General features: G+C 40.1%; 1 protein-coding gene across 5 annotated transcripts in view; it reads left to right on the forward strand.

Moving 5' to 3' along the window:
• ANKRD6 (ankyrin repeat domain 6) overlaps positions 1 to 27116 on the forward strand; it is a 176123-nt gene that overhangs the window by 69494 nt on the left and 79513 nt on the right. For 4 of the 5 annotated variants that reach the window (XM_075202779.1, XM_075202775.1, XM_075202777.1 and 1 more), the window contains exons 2-3: positions 6805 to 7071; positions 18617 to 18652. In XM_075202779.1, the coding sequence (XP_075058880.1) occupies positions 6952 to 7071; positions 18617 to 18652 (156 nt within the window). In that variant the 5' untranslated portion in view covers positions 6805 to 6951. The remainder of the gene's footprint in view (positions 1 to 6804; positions 7072 to 18616; positions 18653 to 27116) is intronic. The other variant, XM_075202778.1, reaches the window with a different exon arrangement.

A 27116-nucleotide genomic window follows, 5' to 3' on the forward strand; every position in this document is an offset into this window, starting at 1 on the left:
GTCAAAAGTAAGCATGGCTAAAATAATGCAGTATTATTAATATAAGCACTGTCTGTGAATAAAAGTATATAAGGAAAATGTGAAAATGTGTAAAAATACTCGTCTGTTCCTGGTTAGTAGAAGCTTTATTGCAGAGTATGTGCTCATTATGCAGATAATGGTTCATGTGAACACAGAATGGATCAAAGAAAAAATATACATTTCTTCATATATTTATGATCCTGTTCAGTGCTCATGTTAACCACACAGGGCTGCATACATGGCTGTCCATGAAGTTTAGTGATTGGCTCTGCTGTTATAGCCAAGTATCACTCATCTAGTCTGATGAGCAAAGGATACTGCTCCCATCTTCCACCCGCTAAGGTAAGAAGCAGCAGGGTTGGTGGCACAAGACTCTACGGTGAGGCGCCACTTCTGAGCAGGGGGTGGGGCCTTGGCTGCACAAATCCCAGGAGAAAGGAAGCTAGTGCGGCCTTACTTTTGCTATTGATGCCAGAGGATGCACATATTACCTGGGATCTTAAAAGTTCCTGCAAGAGACCAGAAATAGTATATTAATCTTTACTGGTATCACATGTTTGAGGGCATTGTGTTGACTGAAGCACGCAAGGTGTTCCTGTCATCTTTATACATGCTCCTTTTTCAGAGATTAAACATGAAATTTGAACTGATTGTCTGGTGATACTTTTGTGGGAATCCTGATATATCCGATAGTTTTCTACTTTAACTATTATTGTACTAAGTAATAAGGATGAGTCTAAACTATGCGTATTGCAGTTCTCATATTTACCATTGTATATCACATTTCCAAAACTGTGCACCTGGTTGATTTCTTATGAAAAAGTTAACATCACCGAGTATTTGTTAACAACCGTCTAACATGTTGGTAAAATCAATGCCTTTTGCATGGTGAAAACTGCCTGTATCTCTATTCAAAGTAGGGATTATATTCTAGTTAGCCCTTTCTCTTATACCTTGTAGATAATGTGTAATAATGACAATTGGGATTAAATTGCTATAAATAAGGGACACCCTGATCCTCTCCTGCCCTTGCGAATGCAGGACCATGTGCGATATGCATTGCTTCCCACCCCCATACCAATGGAAGGAGGTTTGATTGTTGCCAATGGTGGCATGGCTAGACTCAGAGGAGCTTGTTTAGAACATACAGAGAGGGGAGATCTTGCTGGCGATTCCTGGGGGCGTGACCAAGCAGGTTGCGTAATTTGGCCCTTCCCCTTAACCTGTTCTCAACATTTTAGCCTATTATAGGAGGGGACGGGGTAAATATTACACAACAAACTTGTCACTAAGCCCCACCCCCGTCACTTAACTAACGGACTTACAAGAATCTCGGAGCTTGCCCTACCTCCCCGGGAGTCCGGGAGGACATTCTAGGAGAGTAGGCAACTATGGTTTAGAAGTTTTTCTATTGTTTAACAAGTTCTGCCAGCCTTCCACCCAGGGCCTCCAAGAGGAATTTAAGACACTGGTCCAGCAGCTTCTTGGGGCCCCTTCCATAACAACAGAAAGGGGTGTGGCTCCTCCCACCACCCTGGCAGGCCTGTCTTCCTTCATCTTCCACCCCTCTCTTATCTTTTATGTTGCATCAATCCCTTCAGTATAGTGGAGCCTGGAGAGTTGCACAATGAAGCAGTATTTTTCCTGGGACTCCAACAGGTCTGGCTTATTAGGCTGGTTAAAAGTGTTAATGAGTCTAATATGTCTGCCAGACAGGGATGTGACCATGCCCAATGGGCCACAAGCATTGCACTCCAACAGATTGCTCATGTAGCATCAGCTTTTACACATAGTAACATGCATGCTAACCTCTGCCATACATATTGAGAAATATATAAATATATTATCAGGTGGAAAAGCATTGTGTTGTCACAAGAGAGATACTTTAGTTCTTAAAACTACTGTGTCATTCGATCACAAATGACTGCAATTATCTCAAGTATAAAATAGCCTGCAACATTTGTTTCACTATTTTGCTATGTAGCTGGAACATCTGAGCACAGTAAGACAATAATTATAACTATAAAAAAACAATTTAGTAGATGATACAACCCCATATTTCTTCCATATAAATGGGTTGAGTATAAATCAATAATATCTGCTTCAGAGTGCTGGGTATGCTGGAAGGTGGCTGCAGCTAGGTTTTATTTCCATTTGTACAATGTGACTGTCAGATTTATTCCAGTTCCTAGACCATTTTTTTAAATTAATTCTTAAAAGCAGATAATTTAACAGATAATTAAATTCCAATAGTAATTTGCCAGATGAAAAGTAAAGATTTTAATTAAAATGTAGTCTCTACCATATTCATTAAATGCAGATCTATAAATCACTTTAAACAATTACATGGATTAAAAACACCATTGAATTACAAATGTGAACAAATTGATATAAAGGGAGATGAATGGTATTTTGTTTCTTAACCTCTGAAAGTGATTGCAGTATCAGTGTTCTAAATGGCAAGTTTAACAGCCAGAGAGAAACAGTGGTACTTTCTGATAAAAAATACTCCATATAAATAGGACCTTTTTACATTTTTATGAAGAATGTCATTGGGGGTCATTTTAGGAACGAGACAAAGGGCGCACTAGATCATGTGTAAGTCAATCAATAGAATGTGGCAAGTTGATCATTCCTGCAATAATCTACACAATTCTGTCATATGAATCCAAAACCAAATTTTGTTTTGAGAGACCAGATATTCTGATGTACTTTACAATATACACAGTGTCCACCTGATAAACAAGCCTCATACACTACGTTAGACATTGCATAGCTCACAAACAGTGTATATAAAATATAGCAAAGAATAAACCTGATGGCATGTGACAGTGGAGTTATAAACAAAGCACTTTAGAATTGGGCTCAAAGCATCAGTGCAGTTGAACACCAAGAAGGGTAATGTGAGCACCAAAAGGTTATATATGCCCATAGTAAATTAGTAAGGGCAATGGAACATTCTCACAAACATACAAAATGTGGTCAGTCATTTACACATTGCCAACATGTGGGTAAATGTATCAAGCTGCGGGTTTGAAAAAGTGGAGATGATGCCTATAGCAACCAATCATACTCTAGCTATCATTTATTTAGTACTCTCTACAAAATGACAGTTAGAATCTGATTGGTTGCTCTAGGCAACATCTCTACTTTTTCAAACCCGTAGCATGATAAATTTACCCCTAGGAGTCAAAGGGTTATGAGGTTCTCTCAGAGAGCCCCCCATGGGCCTTTTCTATCAGGAGTTGGTAGAAAACAAGATCTGGTGTGAGATGAGTAAGGAAGCTTTGAGGAAATGTTCCAGGTGTAAGGATTCGATGGATATTTTTGATTCTTAAATTATTTCTCCTGGTTATGTTTTTTATGTCCTCTTTTAAGAGTTACATACTATGGCAAATGGCTTTGATGTTCTCCTCCACCACCTGCTGGAATTGTATCACTTCTTGCATTTTGATATCCCATGAGTCTCTGTGTGTGTGCCAGTCTCTTCCACTTCTGATCGTAGGTATGCTGCTGCTTTTTGAAGTTCAAATTAAGATGTTTGCCTAAAGGATTTCATCTCGTTCAAAATACAATGTGACTCTTAGTGGCAAGATTGGAGGAGTCCTCCTTGACTTCAAAGTCAATTTTAGTCCATGGGATGTCGGTTGACTGTCCCTCTAAGATTTGCTTCCTTTTAAAGAATTGGTTAACTGCCGTGGTGCTAGTTTCTTAATGCCATTTTGGCAGTTGTTTTCCTGTCACTAAGAGGACAGTGCTCCATTAAAACAGTAGTGGTTGTAGCTTCGGGGGTTATGACTTGCCTCATACATGGCCATTGTAGGGCAAATCACCACTACATTGTGGCCTGCATTTTAGGAAGAATTGTGTTTGAGGGCCTATGTCATAGGGGACCAAAGGACAAAATTTAGTCTCCTTACAAATGGTAGGTCTTCTCTGAGCTGCCTTATGCCTGTCAGTAGACCCAAAGCCTTAGGGTATATTCTCAGCCAGAATGGAAATGTAGTCTTCCTTCCCACCTGGTTGGAGGAGCCATACAATAACCTAAGTGCTCGTCCTGCTTTATATATATATATATATATATATATATATATATATATATATATATATAGGGAGGAGATCACATGGTGTTGTGGAATCGATAACTGGCCCAAAGCTGGAGCATCAGGTAAAAGGGAAGTGGTGGTGGAATCCACCAGGAGACCACTTTTCTCCTTCCACTCTCAAAAGTGAATTACAGCTCCAAAGTGAATTACAGAGATGGGCTCATTGTTGGAAATGGGTTCAAAGACACCCGTAAAAAAAAAATAATTTGGGGGTTATACAGGAGCTCTGAGACGTGCTTTTGTTAAACTGCACATGCTGGCCTTGTCCTTTTTAGTATACCTGCAAATTTAATTGGACACTGTCTTCAAACTCTTCCTCTTTAATACAAAATTTCTCCAGTGGCTTAACACTGCTGGTACTTGTTGCTGAATTCAAGCAAACCCAAGTACTTCTCTGAATTTTATATATGGAAAATTGTTATGTTTCTTTTACACCTACATGACTGACAAAGGATAATTCCAACATAAGTGGAGTTCATAAATTTAACATATTTGTACCCTCAGATTTATTTCCCATCTAGTTCCTTTTTTTTTTCTTTATTACTCTGTTTATTAAAATGTTTTACACAGTTTTTATTGTTTACACATCTCCACTTCCGACTCAATGTACATTGCATCACTTTCCTGACATCATTGTGTTCCAATCCTCAGTGAGAATAGCTTTACTTGTTGAAGATTTGAAAGCCAGTGTCGTTGGGATATTGGTACAACTGTGGGGTCATGGTCTAGTGCAGAGATGAGCAACAGGTGGCCAAATGCAGATTAACGAGGTAGAAGGTGTTTTGGAGTAAAGTTGGGATCTATTCTAAGGGCATAAATGAATGCACTGTTTTAACATATCACTGAGACTTACTAAACTGTGTGTTTGAAAAAGTGGAGATGTTGCCCATAGCAACCAATCAGATTGTATCTGTCATTTTGTAGAATATACTAAATAAATGATAATTAGAATCTGGTTGCTATAGACAACATCTCCACTTCTTCAAACCTGCAGTTTACTAAATATACCCCTAAGGGTAATATGTGGATTTTGAAGGTTGGATGGCTGCACATACAGATCCTGCAGTGTATCAGTTTGCCCATCACTATTATGGTGGGTAGAAATTACTGCAAACTGGGAAAAAAGCATTCTTACTGCAATAGGTACTGCTTCATAGAAAATTAAATTAATGGGGGAAATTCAATTCAGTGTGAAGTCCTCTTGGAGCCTCGTCTGATGAATCTGTGTAATATTAGGGCACTAAAACATTGCTTATTTTTGCTCACACCTGGGGGTAAATGTATTAATCTCCGGATTCTTGAACTCCCGCGAGTTCAACTCGCGGGAGTTCAAGAATCCGGAGATTAATACATTTACCCCCTGGTCACAGACACCAGACCATTCACGCATTCATTTTAATTTTGAAGTGTCATTGGCAGGCTATAAATAGTAAGAGGTTTTTACTGAATTCATTGTCTATTTTGTATCCATTTAAAATGTAGAACATGTAAACATAATATAATACTGCATGCAGGGTACTACTTTCTGCTGAACAATACGACATTGAATATATGTTTCAAAAACTGTACAAAGCTATTTACTACCTCCATGAAATCCTCAGACCAAAAAAATCCCAGGGACACATATTTTAAACCTGTAACTAGGGACCTTGGTTTGCTACAATTGCTATCAGGACATGTTTATTGAACTTTTTCGCATCTAGTTATTTTGCATCTTAAATACTCCACATCAATAATAATTAACTAATAAAAAGAATAATATATGATGAGAATTTAATCTAATTTGCAGAATATGAGAAACTGTACTAGGCAGTTGGTCAATATTGAAAAACTGGGATATTTTCATGAATTGCCAACGATGTTTGATTTCCTGCAAACAATAATAGACAATAGTATCAATTAACAAAGAAACAAACTTTACTTATTGTTTGTCATCGGTCAGATACTATTTTGCAAAATCACAGTTTATACTTAGAGATAAGCATAATTTTCAGAACTGATCCTCAAAATATTCTCTTCGTGTTACAATTTGGCTGGTAAATGTTGAATGTTTCACCAGCGGAGTTTGGCCTCAAGTCAGGTCAGGTCTGTTTGTACACTTTAAATTCCAGAAAATTATAATTTTTAAATACAGTGCAGAATCGCATTACACAGAATGGCAGAAAAAAAGCAGACAATTATATTGCCAGAACAGCTTATCGCTGCAAAACTGAACTCATGTGAAATTCCTCTGTAATAAAAATCACTTCTTGCTGGTACGTGATTAGTCAGTTCCAGATAGGTTTTATTCTTGTATACCTCACCTAACCTACGGTATTGCGATTAACCTGGACACTATTGGCGCCCTCTGTTTTCTCTTTATCCTGTTTGCCAAATCTTGAACACCTGGAACTGGAAATTAGTTGCCACAACTGAATACTACAAGTAAAAGTAACTTGCGAGACCTTACATTTCATGAAGCTAATTTAGAGCAAATTATATTATATAATCTTTAAATAATGTGCACATACATACCTTCCAGCATGGTCAGTGTCTACTGTAATAAAACTATGTTAATGGTTTTTTTTCTATCAATAATTCAGCATTTGGTATAGACAAGGTACAACAATGATAGCGTATATTTCTGTATAGCGTATATTTCTGTGTTTCTCAAGCATGTTTTTGTTTTTCTCCTCAGCTCCACAAGATGCCAAAACTGAAGTATGTGATTCAATAAGTGTCTCTACTGTGGAGCATGTAGCACTCGTACTGCTGAGAAAAGATTGTCTTTTAATGAGCACGTCCATATTGCAAGCTTGTCCTTAGGACTTCCTTCTTCTAATTCATGAGCCAGCAGGATGTGGTCGCTGCGCTGTCAGAACGCCTCCTCATAGCTGCATACAAAGGCCAAGTGGATAATGTTGTGCAGCTTATCAACAAAGGAGCCAAGGTGGCAGTTACCAAGGTAACCGGAAAACTCTTTATTTTATTGTGGGGAATGGAAATTCATGCCTAGCCCATTGTTTAATACTATATCCAGAAGTTTGAGATGAATCTGCATTAGTTTGTTCATCAAACATACCATCTCTCCTTTCTCTAAAGCTAAAATAAACAGGTTTTCATGAAAGCTTTAACACAAAAATGACATATGAAACATAGGTATAGCGCTAGTGATCCGATTGATAAGTCTTTCAAAATGAAGACATTTTTTAACAATAGTTCATATCAAAACTGATAAGAAGGGACATAACCTCTTCCCCAGGACACTTTTCAAGTTCGGTATCGCTCTGTTGATACACTGAGTGTGTAAAAGTCTCTATGATGATCCTTTCAATTGACAGGGGAGGATTTCTTTCCTCCGTTGTAGACAGATGTAACATAAAAAGAACAGAAACTGATCATAGTGCAGATTTGCAAAGCAAACATTGGCAAAACCACATGTATTTATAAGATGCAAATAAACAAACAAATTATATATCAGCAACAAGTGGTTTCCTCAGTAATCAGCCCCTAAAGAAATGCACTTACAAGACTTCCAGCGTTAATAGGCATATCATCTGCATGGAATATTCTTCTTCTTTCTTCAATATAACATCCAGCCAAAGAACTCTTGTTCTCCAGTTACCATAAATGATCCCCACTGTATGAGCATATGGTTTGAAATGTCCTTCCTCACAGCAAACAGACAGGGTGTGTCTGTGTCAGTGCTTTTTTTTTTTTGCACTGACAGACACACCCTCTGTTTGCTGTGAGGAAGGACATTTCAAACCATAGCCCAGTGGATCCCAAACTTTTTTAGTTCAAGGCACCCTCAGGGTCTCCATAATTTTTTCAAGGCACCCCTAAGCCAAAATTATTACCAAGTAGTCCCCCGCCTTGCTTACCACTGGTCCTGGCCGAGGCACCCAGTTTGGGAACCACTGCCATAGGCTGATCACGGAGGGAACCACTTGTTGCTGATATATAATTCCTCCCATGTCAATTGAAAGGAGCATCATAGAGACTTTTACACACTCAGGGCTAGATTTACGTGTGGGTTTGAAAAAGTGGAGATGTTGCCTATAGCAACGAATCAGATTCTAGCTGTCATTTATTTAGGGCATACTACAAAATGACAGCTAGAAACTGATTGGTTGCCATAGGCAACATCTCCACTTTTTCAAACCTGCAGTTTAGTAAATATACCCCTCAGTGTATCAACAAAGGGATACGGAACTTGAAAAGTCTCCCGTGAAAAAGGTTATATCCCTTCTTATCAGTTTTCATATGAACTATTGTTGAAAAATGCCTCCATTTTGAAAGACTTATTCATCGGATTACTAGCGCCATAGTTTCATATGTAATTTTTGTGTTTTAGTTTGTTTATTTTCATGAAAGCTTTGTTTAGACTTTTAAAAAATGTAATATTGCGTGTGACATCTTGCAGTGGGTTCTGACAGTGGAGAACAGAGTGCCACAGCATAGGCTCACTTTATGTGCGCTCAACTGATGTGTCAAGTGGTGGCCAGTAGTGTAATTTGGCCACCAGAATGCTGTGTACTGTACAGTGGTATTGCCTCTATATTGTAAAATGGTTTAAAAAAAATAATCTATTGCGTATCGGTTAACAGGAAGCTTTCTATATTGTATATCGGTTATCAGGTTAGGATTTACATTGAAGAGATAAAACTATATTTGATTTATAGCTTCTTCAAGTACATTTTTTTTTCACACATTTCATTGACTGGGTAAAACAACATTTAATTGGCATCACCCATTTTGTACAAGTTCAGTTGTATTTTAGAAGAGGCTAGAGGCAATCTAAACATATTCCACTTTAGAGAGTTATTACTAAATTGAAGTCTTGACTGACACACTAGGCTTCATTTGGTCTTATCAACGAAATCATTGTTCTCTTTATACAGAATTCTTTTCATACTGTGAATAGCCATGGAGGTTAGGGTGGGGCAGTGGGTATTCTGGCCTTGAAGAATGGGTAGGACCACAAGTCAAACACTTTGAACTGCAATTGCCAGTGGGTTTGGTGTCAATGGGTTCCATTCCCTTACCTATTGACATGCCATTTTTAATTATGCTAAAAATTCAGTTTGGGGCAGAATTCGAGAAGTTAAACCTTTATCTGAAATCGCCAATCCAGCAGGTCCCTCTATGGCAGTGTTGGCTAACCTGTGACACTCCAAGTGTTGAGAAACTACAAGTCCCAGCATACCCTTCCAGCAATAAGCTGCTATGAATTGGTAAAGCATGCTGGTATTTGTAGTTTCACAACACCTGGAGTGTCACAGGTTAGCCAACACTGCTCTATGGTGTGGTGCAGTCATTCTGCAGTGCTCTCCTCACTCCTGCTGAGGCCCATTTGACTGTGCAAGCAGCAAGTTGTTTATCGACAACATGCAAATGGAGAGCATCCCTGGCCCGTGGCAAACTTTGGGGGGCCTGCCAGATTGGGTGGCAATTTAGACCCCAGGTAAGAAATATATTGGATTAAGTTTTACTTGTGGTGTAAAATATTTTCTACACTGTTCGTAACTTAATATTAAAGTGCACTTTATTAGTGAACTTATCCTTTTAAAGACAGTTTTTTGTTTCAGAAGTCCAATTAGGTCTACAACAAATTCTGATATTCCTGAAATCTAATGCTTTAGACTTCACTGCGCCTGCTACATTAACTCTGTCTGGCATAGTGCATCCCAATTTCAGTACCAGACCTTCTATCACTGTCCCTAAACGCTGGAGTGACTATTTCCATCTATTCCTCCTTGGGAAACATTAAGTAGTAAAGAATATATGTCATCATACTCTAAAGTTATTGAAAAGTAAATGTATAAGTAAACTAGCACTATTACAGTTGCATTGAGTCATGAGTGTGATCCTAATATTGCACTTTACATTTTGTCCATCCTGCAATGAAGTTAGCATGGCGAACAGAGTAGACTTTATCACAAGTGACTGTTTCTATATAGTTGTACAGAGATTTGAGCTGCTAGGAATGTGAGCCATGAAAACACCTCTCAGAGGTGTCATAAATGTCAGAGTCGAGCATTTCTTCAACACACACCTTGGATAGCCTTCATTAGCAGCTATAGGATCTCAGTGTTTACATTACTTTGCTGAATGTGGGGATTGTGGAGGTCATATGAATCTACTTCTTTCTTAAATGATGGCATTTTACCAATGCAATCTAATTGCTACTTCATAATGTCATATATTGTATTTTGTAGCCTATAGTTTCCACCACATCATAGATTGCTCAGATAGGACTTTATCCCACATATATATACATGCCTGGGTCTAAAACTGCCTAAAAATTGCAGCATTTATAGACATCTTAAAATAGTTTTGATGTCCCCTGATGCCTTTGGAAGATAAATAATTGCTTGTTAAAGAGAGGGAGTTTCCTTTTTCATGTGAGTTGCTTGACCTAGGTGATTCTAAATCAAATAAACCACAAGTTTATCCATAGACCATACATTGACTCTGTCCAAAGTCCTAATAATAAACCTATTGCCAGCTTTAAAACTTATCCTATGTCCTCTATCACAGACTTCCCCAAACACACTCACAAGCTGCACAGCACATCATGAGCACTGCAACACGTCAAATATCAGCCTTGTGGAAGAATCTTCATCTCCCTACTATCATTTCGATCTGCAATAGTGTGTGGCACACACATCAAATGGAGCAAATAACAACTATCCTGAGAAACTCCTCTGCATCTTTCCACTAAGTATGGGCCTACACAACCAGCCTCTTGGTGAGCTCTAAGCCACAATCTGGTCTCAGTCTTTATTAAGTCCTGGTATACGCTCCAATAATCTCACTACACCCTTCCCCCTCATATTTGCCTTGTCAACCTTTGTTTGTATGCATGCAACATGATTTTATTTCCTTACAAAAGTATGTTATTATTTGTTACTCTGACCTTCACTTCTAATGTTTTGGATGCTTTCAAAAAATAGTATTAAAAAAAAATCCCATGTTCTAAAAAAAAGCTCTGATCTTGGCACTTCGAATTTGAAAACATAAGAAATCCTTACACAGTATAGAAATGTAAAAAGTTAAATATTTTTTTGTCTTGGTGTTCTCATGAGAAAAATGTGGGCACACTTGCAAGTTACAATTTAAGGGTACCCAATAATATGATTTTTGTTCTGGACCTACCGATGTCTTAGAGGCCCTGCCAGTAACACCTATTTTGAGGAAGATTGCTGGCAATACCTAAAATATGAAATTGTAGATCTAATGTAAGTCAGTATACATAACTTGCCCACATGCAACTTGATTTTGCCACTGTTTTGTTAATATACTTGTAAATCAGTTCATCAGGACACTGAAGCATGGGTGGGCACTGCTGAGCTCTTTATTCAGCCATTTGCAGACTCCGGGTACATTGCACACTGCCCCCACCCACTTCCCAGCATTCCCCATGGTCTTAGGGACCATCACTAAAGATTCAAGCTTAAACATATAAGGGAGTGTCTACAAACATTAAGCATATCTAATGCAATAACATCACATCTTCTTTTCTTTAAAGATAAGCCCTGTATCCTTCAGTATAACAATTCAACGATATAACATTAAGAACATCATCTAACACGTTTTAATGAGTCTCTCAGGTCTGCGTATTTCTCTTATGGGTCTTTCACACAAAGTCTGTGTTTCGTCAACCATGTTGGACCTTTCTTCCATCATGGTTTGTTCACCATTATAAAGTCCATCATACATGTCAGATGAAGGGTATTCTTCAGTCGTGTTGCCATCACTATGGTTGGGTTGAGATCTTAAATCGACCCGATTTCTTCTTACTTCTGTTCCACGATCTGTACGTACAATATAAGATCTTGGTGCTACTTGTGCTTGCACAATACCTTTCTGCATCCAAATGCCTTTCTCATGATCTCGGAGACGGACTCGGTCACCTGATCTTAGATCAGATAAGCTTTTTGCTCACCTATCATGGTACAGTTTCTGTTTCTCCTGTTGACGTACCTTACTCAGTCTCACCAATGCTGAGTTATGCGTATTAAGCAGTTCATCACTTATCGGAAGATTTGCTCTAATCCTCCTTCCCATCAGCATTTGTGCAGGAGAGAGTCCATTCTGTAGAGGTGTACTGCGGTAGATTAAAAGACTTTTGTAGAAATCTTCTTTGCCATCTTGTGCTTTTTTCATTAGACTCTTTACAGTTTTTACTGAACTTTCCACCAACCCATTTGACTGTGGATAGTGGGGACTCGATGTTGCATGGACAAATTCCCACTCTTCAGCAAATTGTCTAAATTCAGCGCTGGAAAACTGAGGTCCATTGTCAGTGAACTCTTCCATAGGAACACCATGCCTTGCAAAGATTGACTTCATGCAACTGATTACGGCTTTACTAGTAGTTGTAGGTAGAGTCTGCACCTCAGGGTACTTAGAATAATAATTAGTCACTACAATGTGCGTTTTTTCAATACAATCAAACAAATCTGCGCCTACCTTCTGGTATGGTCTCTCTGGCACTGCATGAGGACTCAGCGGCTCGACTTGTTGCTTTGGTCTGTACATAAGACACAGTTCAGCACAGTGTCTGTGCTATGTCCTGGTTCATTCTTGGCCAATACATCACTTCACGCGCCCTCCGTTTACATTTCTCTTCTCCTAAGTGGCCTTCATGTATCTTGCACAGCATAATTTTTCTTAGTCGTGCATGTATAATAATTCTATTGCCTTTGTAACTAATACCATTGACAACCGTAAGGTCAGTGCGGTACATCCAATAATCATGAATAGACAGTGGGCACGCATTTTTTTCTGCTGGCCATCCTTTCAGAATGAGGTCTTGTAACACTTTCATTGTGATGTCTGTCTCTGTTTCTTTTCTTATCTGTTCTTGTCTTGCAAGAGACACAGGTAGAGAAGCTACAATCAAATTAACATATGCGTCTATCTCTTTATCCATCAGACTTTCGGAACCTTCACTTTTGTTCACAGCACGGGAAAGTGTGTCAGCAATGTACATGTATTTACCAGGACAGTACAGCAATTGGACATCATATTTCTGTAGTCTTATAAGCATTCGTTGAATTCTCATGGGACAGTCATGTAACGATTTAGCCATGATAGCTACCAATGGCTGGTGGTCAGTTTCCACTGTAAACGCTTGACCATACACAAATTGATGAAATCGCTCACATGCATATGTGATTGCTAGAAGTTCTTTTTCTATCTGAGCATATCTTGTTTCAGCACTTGTCAATGCTCTTGATGCATAGATTACCGGTTGCCATGTATCCTCATGTTCTTGTAACAACACTGAGCCTAGGCCAAATTGCGAGGCATCTGCTGAAATTCTTATTCTTTTTGTAGGATCAAAGAATCTTAGTACCGGTTGCTCTGTGATGGTCCGTTTGAAGTTTTGCCAACTTTCTTCTTGTTCATGTGACCACATCCACTCATTATTTTTGTCCAACAACCATCTTAGAGGTGCTGTTTGTTCGGAGAGTTGAGAAATAAACTTTCCTAAGTAACTAATCATTCCTAGGAATCTTCTCATGTCGTCTTTGTTGTTAGGACGTTCCATGTTTATTATGGCTGATATTTTCCTCGGGTCAGGCTTCACACCTTCCTCCGAGACCACGTCACCCATAAAGGTAAGTGTTTTCACACCAAATTCACATTTGTCCTTGTTCAGCTTTAGATTCACCTTCTTGATAAGTTCCATTACTTGTCTCAGTCTAGAATCATGTTCTTCTTTTGTAGATCCCCAGACAATAATGTCATCCATCATTGTTTCAACACCTGGAATGTGTTCAAAAATCATGTGTATCCTTTTGTGATATACTTCTGGAGCAGACAATATCCCATATGGTGGTCGAAGGAATCTGTATCGACCTTCTGGGGTATTAAATGTACACAGCATTGAGCTGGCTTCATCTAGCTTCATTTGCCAGAATCCTGAAGATGCATCCAATTTACTGAACCATTTTGCTCCCGCAAAATGTGACATGATTTCATCTCTGGTTGGTAGTTTGAAATGTTCTCTTTTAATAGCCTTATTTAAATCTCTTGGATCCAGACATATTCTGAGTTGTCCATTTTTCTTTTCAACAATTACTAAGGAGCTCACCCATTCAGTAGGCTCATCAACTTTCTGTATCACACCCAAAGCTTCCATGCGGTTTAACTTCTGTTTTAGTTTTTCTCTCAGTGCAAATGGCACTTTTCTACAGGGGTGTATCACTGGAGGAACTTGCGTGTCTAGATTTATCTTATGCTCGCCAGGCAGACAACCTAAACCTTCAAACATGTCTCTGTATTCTGTAAACACTGATTTGCATTCATCTTCTACTTGTGATGTCACCATGAAAACTTTCTTTATCAAGTTAAGCTTCTCACATGAACTTAATCCTAGAATCGGTTGTACATCTTTATCCACAATCAGTAGAGATGTTTTGAACTTTTGTCCTTTGTAGCTCAGGGTCACTAGGCATGTACCTTTCACAGGAATTTCCTCCCCAGTGTAGCCTGTAACTTTCACATTGGCTGGATGAATTTTAGGTTTTACTCTAAAAGTCTTATAGTCTTGAAACGATATCAAATTCACCTGCGCACCAGTATCAAGCTTAAAGGGAATGACAATCTCGTTCACTGTTAAAGGAACAATCCATTCTTTCTTGTCTGTACTGCAAAGTTCAATACAATTCACAAAAAAATCTTCAGACGTAGCTTGTTCAACGGCATGCACTTTGTTTGTTTCACTATTGGTTCTACAGCATTGGCAAAGTGATTAAGTCCACCACATTTCATGCAGGTTTTACCATAAGCAGGGCACATTTTAGGATTGTGAGTATTTCCACATCTACTGCAGATTTTCCTATTAGATTGGATTTTAGACTGCTTCATTTTAGAGAATGGTGGTTTGCTTGGCTCTGTTTTCTTCACCACATGTACAGTAGTATCAGATTCCTTGTGTAACTGTTTGGCTTGCAGTCTGGTCATTTCTGCAGATCTGCACATAGTCATTGCCTTGTCTAGTGTTAGGTCTTGCTCTCTCAGCAATCTTTCTCTGAGTCCATTATCAGGTATTCCACAGACAATAGGATCTCTAATCAGTGAGTCCTTTAAATCACCAAACTCACAGGTTTTGCTGAGTGATTGCAGTTCTGTAACATACTGATCAAATCCTTCTCCAGACTTCTGATCACAGGTGAAAAACTTATATCTTTCATATGTCACATTTTTCCTTGGCACAAAGTAATCTTCAAACTTTTGCATTATAGAAGATAGCACCATATTCTGCCCTTCAGCAAACTGAAAACTGTTATAAATGTCCAGCACATACTCTCCTATCACATGGAGGAAGATGGATGACTTTGTTTTATCCTCCATTGCATCAGCTCCACATGCAGCAAGATATATATTAAACCTTTGTTTAAATCTTTTCCAGTTTTCAGACAAGTTGCCAGACCTGAGAATGCCTGCTGGAGGAGACAGCCTATCCATAGTTACTCACTGTTTGATGTGACCAGAGCACAAGGCAGATATTCAGACACTGCATGTCACAGCTTTACAGACTTCTGCAGGATCCTTTCACACTCTGAGCTCTAGCATTCCAGTTAAAACTTCTTCTGACACCATGTTTTGTTAATATACTTGTAAATCAGTTCATCAGGACACTGAAGCATAGGTGGGCACTGCTGAGCTCTTTATTCAGCCATTTGCAGACTCCGGGTACATTTCACACTGCCCCCACCCACTTCCCAGCATTCCCCATGGTCTTAGGGACCATCACTAAAGATTCAAGCTTAACCATATAAGGGAGAGTCTACAAACATTAAGCATATCTAATGCAATAACATCACAGCCACCATTTATACCAAACGGCTGCAGGTGTGAGCTTCTATGTTCATCAAGAATGGTAAACAGAAATCTTATCACTTTTTTTATCAATCCTCACTGAAAAAAACACTTGGTTAGTTTGTTTGCCTTCAAGTTATCATCACCTGTATGTACTTGTTGAGTGCCACATAAATCAGTTAATCTACCTGATTGCTGAACAGTAAGATCTATCCAATTTGACCATCCAGGAGTGTGATCAGATTGGACACAGATTGTCAATGGGCATACAGGCTTCTTGCTTTCCTACCCTGTAGCAGATTCCTGCCAGGGTCAATGTGCAATAAAGGGTAGAATTTGCTCTAAAAAAATAGTAGCATTGCTGATATTCTTAGGCTTGTCCTGATTGCCTCTAAAATAGAACTGTAGAACTAGTATATGGAAGATATGACTCCCATTTCCCTGGAACTGAAGAAGCTGAAGCTGCTTGTGCCATGGCAAATTTAACTTTAAATGTTCTTTAAAGGCAGATATTCTGTTTATATTCCAAATGGTCAATCAAAAGTATACATTTCTGACCACAGCTTATGCTCAAAACCTCACAAACAATAGTTTTCTTGTCTCCATCGCAGTAAAAAATCTATGGCCAAATGTAATTTGTGCAGTTTGAACATGAGCAATTACAGGTTCGCAGTGGTAATGTAGTGAAGGCATTAGTTACAATCTACCCCAGGCATGTCAAACTCAAAACCCCAGTTAGGCCAAATATTCAAAGTCTAAGATTGTGTGGGCTGCATGTTTGACAGTTCTGATCTACCCCATCATATTTTCTCATGCATGATAATCAAACACCCAGAAACATACTCCTTTCCTGAAACTTACCATATAGTCATTTTGTGCTTAAGGAATTATTTCAGATATAATACAGCAAATTAAATAGGGTTGGGGGAAACCCTGAATCGGCTCTTTCTAGAATGAAATCGCTATAAGTATTGGAATAATTGCACATTCAGTATTCATTTCAGTGAAAATATATATCTAGAATAAGAACATATTTATCAAGCAAATTGTAATTTGTATTTGCAAAGCTGTATTATTACTCAAGAAAAAAGTAAAAAAAGTATTGTACTATTAATGTAGATGCACATACATGCCACCTGTTCCTAATTTCCAGGTACAATCCGTGTTAGTGTTTTTGAGACTTAAAACTTATCAAACACTATCCACAAGTCACACATTAATTAAGCAGATAACTGGATTGGGGAAAGACAATAATGACGCCCACAACCTTTGTCTTCACCAGCATTGATGAATATTGCTGAGCCAACAGGTTATTGATACACAAATATATTAATCATAACTGCAATAGGCGTTAATCCAACAGATATGTGAGCCTAAATACTCCATCCATTGCTTGCATGTGCCTTTCTAAATTCTCCTTATCCTGTGACAATTGAAGTTAGTCATGGTAATTTGTCCTATTTTTCTGCCCATGATATTAAGGGACATTTAAGGAAATGGGAAACTGGGGGCACACAGTACTAATACCATTTTGTGATGTCTCAAGCTCGTGTTTTTATGGTGGCGCTGCAGATTGTACTGTAAATTGCATGGTATTCGCGAGTCAAGATGATTGTGTCTTTATTGAGACAATATTAGCAAAATGAGATAAAGGGGGCTGGTGAAGTGCATCTGTTACCCCTGTTTATTGTGGTCCAAGTTAAATTTTTCTTCTTGCAAAGGGCTTCTTTCTTTCATGTCCTCGGTTGTAGTTGATACCACACATTGACCTGTATTTTCAAATGGACACTTTTATCCGCAGTTTATATGGATGATTGTGTTTCTAGCTGTGTGACATAAAGACAGTCCCAATGTACAATCACTATTAATTTGTTATGTCCATCATAGATAATTAGATGCAGTTGTCAAAATAAAAAGCACAGCACCCCCCATGTTTTCCAGTTTATATATCACTCTGTTGTTTTTTTTTAACTTAAAAGGTTTTTATTAAGTTTTTAGTAAAAGAATATGTAACAAACATGGCAGGTACAACAGAGTACAGTGCATAATGTAGATCCAATAAATGAAGCCAGAACTGCCCATAAACAAACAATCAAAAAAGTAACAAAAAACAACAACACAAGAAACATTCAAATGCACATAAGACAAAGACTTCAAAGGGGAGGGGGAGGGACACAGACAGGGGGGCAAGAGGCAGAGACTGGCCGTATTGAACCCAATCAACCATAAAAATACATTTTGAAAACATGACATCTACCTGTCCCTGTTTTTTAAGACTCAAAAATACCATGTTTTGGTATCTTGTTCCAAATAGATAAAAGCTGATTATTTGTTTTAGTTTATTGCAAATTTTACCGAAAATGCAATGTTAAAAATAGCCCTTACTAAATTAGCTAACATACATATGTAAACTAAAATCAGGTGGGCTTCAGTGCCAAGTTGTGGGTTATTTTTATTTTTAGACTTTAGGCCCAACAATAAAAATAAGTATTAAGAGATCACATAGAAACCGTAGCTGGCTTATGTTATGTTGTATAAATTATACAAGCAAGGTCTATGCTTTAATTACTCAAGGGTAGAAATTAGGTGGTGTTAAGACTATTCAAGTGATGTAGGATGTATGCTGGTGAGCTGTGCTCACTTTTATACTGTTTTTATACCCTTTTCTTTAGGATTATGGCTGCCAATGGCATTTCTTCTCAGGCTGGGTAGGTAATTCAAATAAAAATGTTATTTATTAATTACCTGTTGACTATACAATTAGCGATTGCATATTCAATGTAGTGACACAAAGAAGATCACTGGAGAGGATATCTCATATGAGGTCAACACAACCCCCCCTTACTCCAGGCTAGTACACTGGCAGGGTTTTCTCCTGTGGGGCCCCACCAATTGTGTATTACAACTGCCCCATAATAGAAACAATCTTCCTTTTTTTTTCAGGTGAGTTTATTGCGAAGTAATTCAGCATTGAGGAATCTATGTATCATTATAATGAAATATTACCATGTTCTGTTGTTACATTAGATCAAGAGAACATTTACCCCATTTTCATATGTTATGTTTATGTCTGCAGTGCTGTAAGTTGTACCGGATACTTTAGTGTTGTTTCTGTGTCGTTTTGTCATATTTATGATATATAGCTTTGAAGTAGATCTTAAATTGAGCTGTGCACATACTTAAGTGTTAAGTCGTTTACTGAGAAACTTGTTTGAGCACATATCTACATGATAAACTACTCATGGCCTAGAGTCATTTGACAGTCTACATTTTCTCCGTTGCCTAGAGACTGTACGATCCTTTTTGTAATTTGGTTACCTGAAACCTGTGCCTGGATCATTTCCAGGTGCTGTGAACAGGAAATGCACCTTGCTGTGGTTATGTCAATTATTTGTGCTGTGGTTATGTCAATTTGACGCTCAGTATGAAGGTCATGTTCAGATCAGATTGATAGTAATCTTTAAACAAAAGAAATTGTTTCTTTGTTGTGAGAAATCTGTATTTCTTGTTGCTGAACAGTGCTGATCTGAGCTGCTTCCAACATGACTGCCAGGAAGAAGCCTTGAACCTGTCTGTGTGGTTGTAGTTGTAGGCATGGCATGTTAAATTCATTATATTACATTTGTGATCTGATTTCAGTTACACACAGTATTTGTGTATTTAACTGTGTAATGTGGAATTTTCCACTTTTTTTCACTGAATGTCACCAGGGAATTGGCAGTATTATTATAATAGTCCTAAGGCTTGAAGCAAAGATTATTATATGCTCATAAGAGCTCTTTTATTGCGGAATGATAAACAAAGTGACAATTATGGTGCACAAGATTTTGGGGAACTCTCCCCTTCCTCAAGTGCAGAACGATTATAATCAGTGTGCATTGCTTACTTATATAGATCCATTCAATTAACAATAAACATGTCTCATTAAATATATTTACAAAAACGGTATACAAAAAATATTTCTCTTACAACCACATTATATCTATATTATATAAATATACCAAAACAAAATCAATATCTGTATTAAAAATATAAAGACCACTTGTGACCGGATGGGCTTACTTCACCACCCGGTCTGTAGGGGGAAGCAGGATGGCAGGGTGTTCTTCCTGCACAGTATTTCTGGGTCACTTTCTCAGCATCAGTAACCAACTGTTACTGACCACTGCTATAGGTGTCACCTTGCCACCAGACCCTCGCCGACTGTGAATTTCAACTGCGCAATAGTTGTAGGAGAATCTCGCTGCCACCACTAGACTCCTTCATGGCACCTAGAACCGCTCACTTCTGGGTTAGTTGGTATAGCTGCTAAAGCACCTCTTTGCTGTGGGTTGAATGGTGCCTACTGACCACTTACTATGGATCTGAACTGCTGGGTAGTAGGCAGAGCATTGTCACAGACGCTGGGTGCAACACAGGACAGCCGGGGAAACGGATTAGAGTTTAAGTTCTTATCTGTTGGTCGCAGAATACAGCAAGCAATAGGAGTCAATCAGAATCTTCAAATAGTGATATCTACAAGGACAATTACACACTAGTTGGAGGTACTAGTGATCATCTAGAAGTACAGATGGTATAATACATTTTATATACATGGACAAAAGGGCTCTTTTTATGCAATTTTACAGCCCTAAACTGTCAGGAGGTAATCCAGCCTCCTGCCCCTTTAACCAATCCAGGCTGATTCATGCAGCCTGCACGTGAATCAGCCTGGAGGGGTTAGCACCTTTTTACATTGTAGCTAGTGACAGAGGGGAGTGTACTTCCCCCTCTGTCCATGAGCTGCCAGGGAGAAAAGGGCTCTACGGTGGGAGATTATTTGAATCCAGGCGGCTGCTCTGCAAACCCCTCCAGCAGCCACTGCAAGATGGCTACTGCGTGGGGTCCACTCTGCGGCGACCTCCTTGGCCATAGCTGGGCCAGCTATGAAGAAAGCTCCCTTATATAATTAAAACGAAATTCCAATGTGACTATATGGAACATAGACTAAGATAAACCGCAATTACAATTTGAAGCGCTACAATGTATCTGCTGTATAATTGCAATGCTTAGAGTAAAGCACATCAGAAAATAAGCTGCAGTTTGAATGAGGAATAAATGGTCTAATGCAGTGGTTCCCAAACTTTTGCAGTTCGCGGCACCCTTAGAGTCTTCAAATTTTTTCAAGGCACCCCTCCAAAATAATTACTGAACAGTCCTGTTTTAGAGGTAGTTGGGTCAAAAAGTTGTAATAAGTATTTAGGTCACGACAGAAATACTTATATAGTTGTATGCAAAAATGCCCCTCTGCATCCAGGCACACTGCCCCCTCTGCAACCAGGCACACTGCCCCCTCTGCATCCAGGCACACTGCCCCCTCTGCATCCAGGCACACTGCCCCCTCTGCAACCAGGCACACTGCCCCCTCTGCAACCAGGCACACTGCCCCCTCTGCATCCAGGCTCACTGCCCCCTCTGCATCCAGGCACACTGCCCTCTCTCACGTTGCCCCCTCTGTCACGCTGGCCCCCTCCTCTGCCCTCTGTCACGCTGGCCCCCTCCTCTGCCATCTCTCACGCTGTCCCCCTCCTCTCTCCCCCTCCTCTGTCCTCCTCCTCTGCCATCTGTCCTCCTCCTCTGCCATATGTCCCCCTCCTCTGCCCCCCTCCTCTGCTCTCTGCCCCCCTCCTCTGCCCTCTGTCCCCCTCCTCTGTCCTCCTGGTCTGCCATCTGTTCTCCTCCTCTGCTCTCTGTCCTCCTCCTCTGCTCTCTGCCCCCCTCCTCTGCCCTCTGTCCCCCTCCTCTGCCCTCTGTCCCCCTCCTCTGTCCTCCTGGTCTGTCCTCTGTCCCCCTTCTCTGCCCTCCTCCTCTGCTCTCTGTCCTCCTGGTCTGCCATCTGTCCTCCTCCTCTGCTCTCTGTCCTCCTCCTCTGCCCTCTGTCCTCCTCCTCTGCTCTCTGTCCCCCTCCTCTGCCCTCTGTCCTCCTGGTCTGCCATCTGTCCTCCTGGTCTGCCCTCTGTTATCCTCCTTTGCCCTCTGTCCCCCTCCTCCTCTGCCATCTGTCCTCCTGGTCTGCCCTCTGTCCTCCTCCTTTGCCATCTGTCCTCCTCCTCCTCTGCCCCCGGTCTGCTCTCTGTCCCCCTCCTCCTCTGCCATATGTCCTCCTGGTCTGCCCTCTGTCCCCCTCCTCCTCTGCCATCTGTCCTCCTGGTCTGCCCTCTGTCCTCCTCCTTTGCCATCTTTCCTCCTCCTCCTCTGCCCTCGGTCTGCTCTCTGTCCCCCTCCTCCTCTGCCATCTGTCCTCCTGGTCTGCCCTCTGTCCCCCTCCTCCTCTGTCATCTGTCCTCCTCCTTCTCTGCCCTCGGTCCCCCTCCCCCTCTGCCATCTGTCCTCCTGGTCTACCCTCTGTCCCCCTCCTCCTCTGTCCTCCTCCTTTGCCATCTGTCCTCCTCCTCCTATGCCCTCGGTCTGCCCTCTGTCCCCCTCACTCTGCCCCGCACCAGGCAAAAAAAAAGAAAGAAAACAGAAACTTACCAATCCGCGCGGCGCCGGGACCCAGCAGCCTCCTCTTCCGCAGCTGTCACTGAATGATGTCAGTGACAGCTGCGGGAGAGGAGGCTGCTGGGTCCCGGCGCCGCGCGGATTGGTAAGTTTCTGTTTTCTTTCTTTTTTTTTTTGCCTGGCCCACGGCACCCCAGTGACAGCGCCGCGGCGCACACTTTGGGAACCGCCGGTCTAATGCATTAGCATTAGACATTAGCATATGTTGTAGACATAACAATTGTGCTACTATTTTTAACCTATTATTTATATGTTGGAAGGATACCTAAGAAAATAAATAAAAAAAATATTATACATAATATGTAAATGTTCATTGTCTGTGTGAAGCCAAAAGTTTCCAAAATAAACAATATATGACTATAGAGATGAACAAGAGGGTGGGTTGCGCTATCTTAATATGTATAAAGCAGCCAAAGATTAGAACCTGCAAATGGACAGGAGGGAATCCCTACCCTCCCAAAAAGGGTTGATACATAGTATATCAGGTTCTGGGCGCTAGAGGTAAAGCATGTGTGGCAAAAAGGAGAGGTAATGTTATTTATTAAACATAATGTAAAAAATGGATGCTCCGGCCGGAGCCAATGTTGATATAACAAAGACAATATGTTGACAATATAAAGATCAAACAAGTATATACATATATGAACAGATAGTAAAATAAAATCAGTCCGTGGACATAAATGTCCACTGGGTTTGTAAAGCCCGTGTTACAGATTGTCCAATTTGTCGATAGACAGATGCTCTTTCAGCCCTGTTGAAAGAGATGATGTATCAAATGTCCCAAAAGGTACTGACATTTAAATGAGTGCACTAAGCGGACCTAGAGGTCATGTCCATGGAGGTTTACATGAAAAAAAGAGAGAAGAAAATGTCCCAAAACAATCTGTGTGGAAATCCAGGGTAACTTACTTGATGTCTCTCAATGGTAGATGTACGCTGAGCGGGGGTCCCTCCTATAGACTCACAGTGTCTCCTGTCTTTAGTATATACAGCAGTGCAAGGTGCAGACACAGAGCCTGTGTTTTACCGGAGGTAGCGTATGCACGCTAGGTGAATCCCTCGCAGACAGCGGTTCAGTGAGTTGAAGTTGATGTTGCTTAATAGTTGATGGTGCGTTGGGCGGGGGTCCCTCCTACAGACTGATAGCTTCTCCTGCCTTCAATTTATGTAATGATGCAGGGCGCAGACACACAGCCTGTGTGTAACGGAGGTGGCGTATGCACGCTCTAAGTATCCCTCGCGGACAGCGGTTCGGTGAGATGAGATGAGCAATCTAGCATGCTAGAGTGAGGAGAATGAATAAGTAAGGCACTTGATAGTGCTGTATGGATAGGTGTAGGTGTGATCACCAACGCGTTTCGCTCGTGGCCAAAAAAGGCAGTGAGCTTCCTCAGGGATTGTTATGATGGAACTGGTCTTACTTCCAGTTTTTATAGTGTCACTATACTGTCTGCGAGGGATTCACCTAGCGTGCATACGCTACCTCCGGTAAAACACAGGCTCTGTGTCTGCACCTTGCACTGCTGTATATACTAAAGACAGGAGACACTGTGAGTCTATAGGAGGGACCCCCGCTCAGCGTACATCTACCATCGAGAGACATCAAGTAAGTTACCCTGGATTTCCACACAGATTGTTTTGGGACATTTTCTTCTCTCTTTTTTTCTTTTTTTCATGTAAACCTCCATGGACATGACCTCTAGGTCCGCTTAGTGCACTCATTTAAATGTCAGTACCCTTTGGGACATTTGATACATCATCTCTTTCAACAGGGCTGAAAGAGCATCTGTCTATCGACAAATTGGACAATCTGTAACACGGGCTTTACAAACCCAGTGGACATTTATGTGCACGGACTGATTTTATTTTACTATCTGTCCATATATGTATATACTTGTTTGATCTTTATATTGTCAATATATGACTATATATATATATATATATATATATATATATATATATATATATATATATATATATATATATATATATATATATATATATATATATATATAAAAATATATATATCTATCTATAATATATAAATGTCTAGTGGCGTGTGTTAGTCTGTCTGTGTGTGTGTGGAAAATATAAAACCAAGCTGCAGCGCCACCTGCTGGGCGGAGTTATACACTGACCTACTAAATTCTTAGTGTGTGTGGAAAAAAAAATTCAGAAAGGGCTGAAATTTGGTATACTAAGATGTTTTTAATTTGTTAATTTAATTTGTTAATTATTAAAAGTGTTTATAAAGATTTAAAAAAAATATATATATATTTCTTGAAGGAGAAGTGACAGTTGGGAGTGGTTGGTGGTTGCCGGGGGTGACAGTGGGGAGTGGTTGGTGGTTGAGACCTGGGCTATGGCCCAAATGCATGACAAGAACCTTTTTAACACCTTAAGTCGCTTGATTTGACTAGAATGCATGAGTATCATGCACGGGTTAACTTGTGTGTGTGTGTACATATATATATATATATATATATATATATATATATATATATATATATATATATATATATATATATATATATATATATATATTGCATCTTTTCTATAGTAAACTGATGGGCCAGTACAAAAATACAATCATTTCTTGAAAGTTTCACGGGTCATGGATATATACTATTATATTGGGCAGCACGTTGGCTAAGTGGTTAGCACTTCTGCCTCACAGCGCTGGGGTCATGAGTTCAGTTCCCGACTATGGCCTTATCTGTGTGGAGTTTGTATGTTCTCCCCGTGTTTGCGTGGGTTTCATCAGGGTGCTCTGGTTTCCTCCCACACTCCAAAGACATACTAGTAGGTTAATTGCTTTTACAAAATTGACCCTAGTCTCTCTCTCTCTCTCTCTCTCTCTCTCTCTCTCTCTCTCTCTCTCTCTCTCTCTGTGTGTGTATGTTAGGGAATTTAGACTGTAAGCTCCAATTGGACAGGGACTGATGTGAGTGAGTTCTCTGTACAGCGCTGTGGAATCAGCGGTGCTATATAAATAAATGATGATGATGATGATGATTAAGTGTTATGTAGTCTTTTTAAGTTCAAAGTGTAATGGTGATTTCCTCCCTTTACAGCTAGCTGCATTGCCATGTGGAGCTAACTCTCCAGAGCCCTGGTCTATCTCGCACTCCTGGCCAAAAACTGGGGATGTGTATTTCTATGGAGGGTGTGTAAGTGGGTGGGCCAATCAGAAGTTGCCATCATGGACATTATGTCTTCTGATTGATATTCCTATTCACATCCCTCTACTGCAAGAACTTTAAAGTGGTGAATGTAAGTATTCACTACTATAGATAGTAATGTAGTTTTATCTACAAGATGGCTTGTCTGTCACAACTGTGTCTCAAAGGTTTGCATATCCCCACACCAGTATCCCCGCTTTTAGTCTTATTAGAATCAACCCTCCCAGCCTATTGCATTTAACATCAAAAAGGGGGAAAGGGGATGGCTGAACACATCGAAGTGTGTGTGTGGGGGAGATTATATGAAATATAGGTGGAGCTGACTTTTTGACTGGACTAACCTTGACTTATTTAATTGTTAAAAAAAAGAAGTACTTACCTCATTGGCCAGTAAAAAATGGAATTCATTGCCAATGTTGCTAATTGGTTAGGAATATAACAGAGACAGGAAGGTCTCAATGAACAGAGTGAAATTGATGTCTTTGTATTGGTTGCCGCCTGGATACCATCTAGGTGTCAGCTAACGCTGTCATATACTACCTGTTGTAGATTGTGGGTTTGAAGTAAAATTACATAGGGTTTGCTGTAGGGATGAGCGCGCTCGGATTTCTGAAATCCGAGCCCACCCGAACGTTGCGGATCCGAGTCGGATCCGAGACAGATCCGGGTATTGGCGCCAAATTCAAAAGTGAAACTGAGGCTCTGACTCATAATCCCGTTGTCGGATCTCGCGATACTCGGATCCTATAAATTCCCCGCTAGTCGCCGCCATCTTCACTCGGGCATTGATCAGGGTAGAGGGAGGGTGTGTTAGGTGGTCCTCTGTGCTGTTTAGTTCTGTGCTGTTTAGTTCTGTGCTGTTTAGTGCTGTGCTGTTTAGTGCTGTGCTGTGCTGTGCTGTGCTGTGTTCTGCAGTATCAGTCCAGTGGTGCTGTGTGCTGTGCTCTGTCCTTCTGAGGTCAGTGGTGCTGCTGGGTCCTGTGCTGTGTCCTGTTCAGTCCAGTGGTGCTGTGTCCTGTGCTCTGTGCTTCTAAGGGCATAGTTATTTCCCCAATATTCCCCTGTGTTTAAAAAAATAAAAAAAAGTTTTTTTTATAAAATACCAAAAACTACTTTAATATTTTTTAATTACCACAAAATTTTCACAACCAATCCTGCAGTATAAGCCCATTGGTACTGCAATATTACCAAGTTCACACATTCAGCAGTAAAAGTCCAGTGGTACTGCAATATTACAAAGTTTACACATTCTGCAGTATCAGTCCAGTGGTGCTGTGTCCTGTGCTCTGTCCTGCTGAGTTCCGTAGTGCTGCTGGGTCCTGTGCCGTGTCCTGTTCAGTCCAGTGGTGCTGTGTCCTGTGCTCTGTGCTTCTAAGGGCATAGTTATTTCCCCATTATTCCCAAGTTTGTAAAAAATAAAAAAAAAGTAAAAAAAAATAAAAAAATTAAA

This window comes from Mixophyes fleayi, chromosome 3 (assembly GCF_038048845.1).
Source record: "Mixophyes fleayi isolate aMixFle1 chromosome 3, aMixFle1.hap1, whole genome shotgun sequence".
In the NCBI taxonomy this organism is placed as follows: Eukaryota; Metazoa; Chordata; class Amphibia; order Anura; family Limnodynastidae; genus Mixophyes; species Mixophyes fleayi.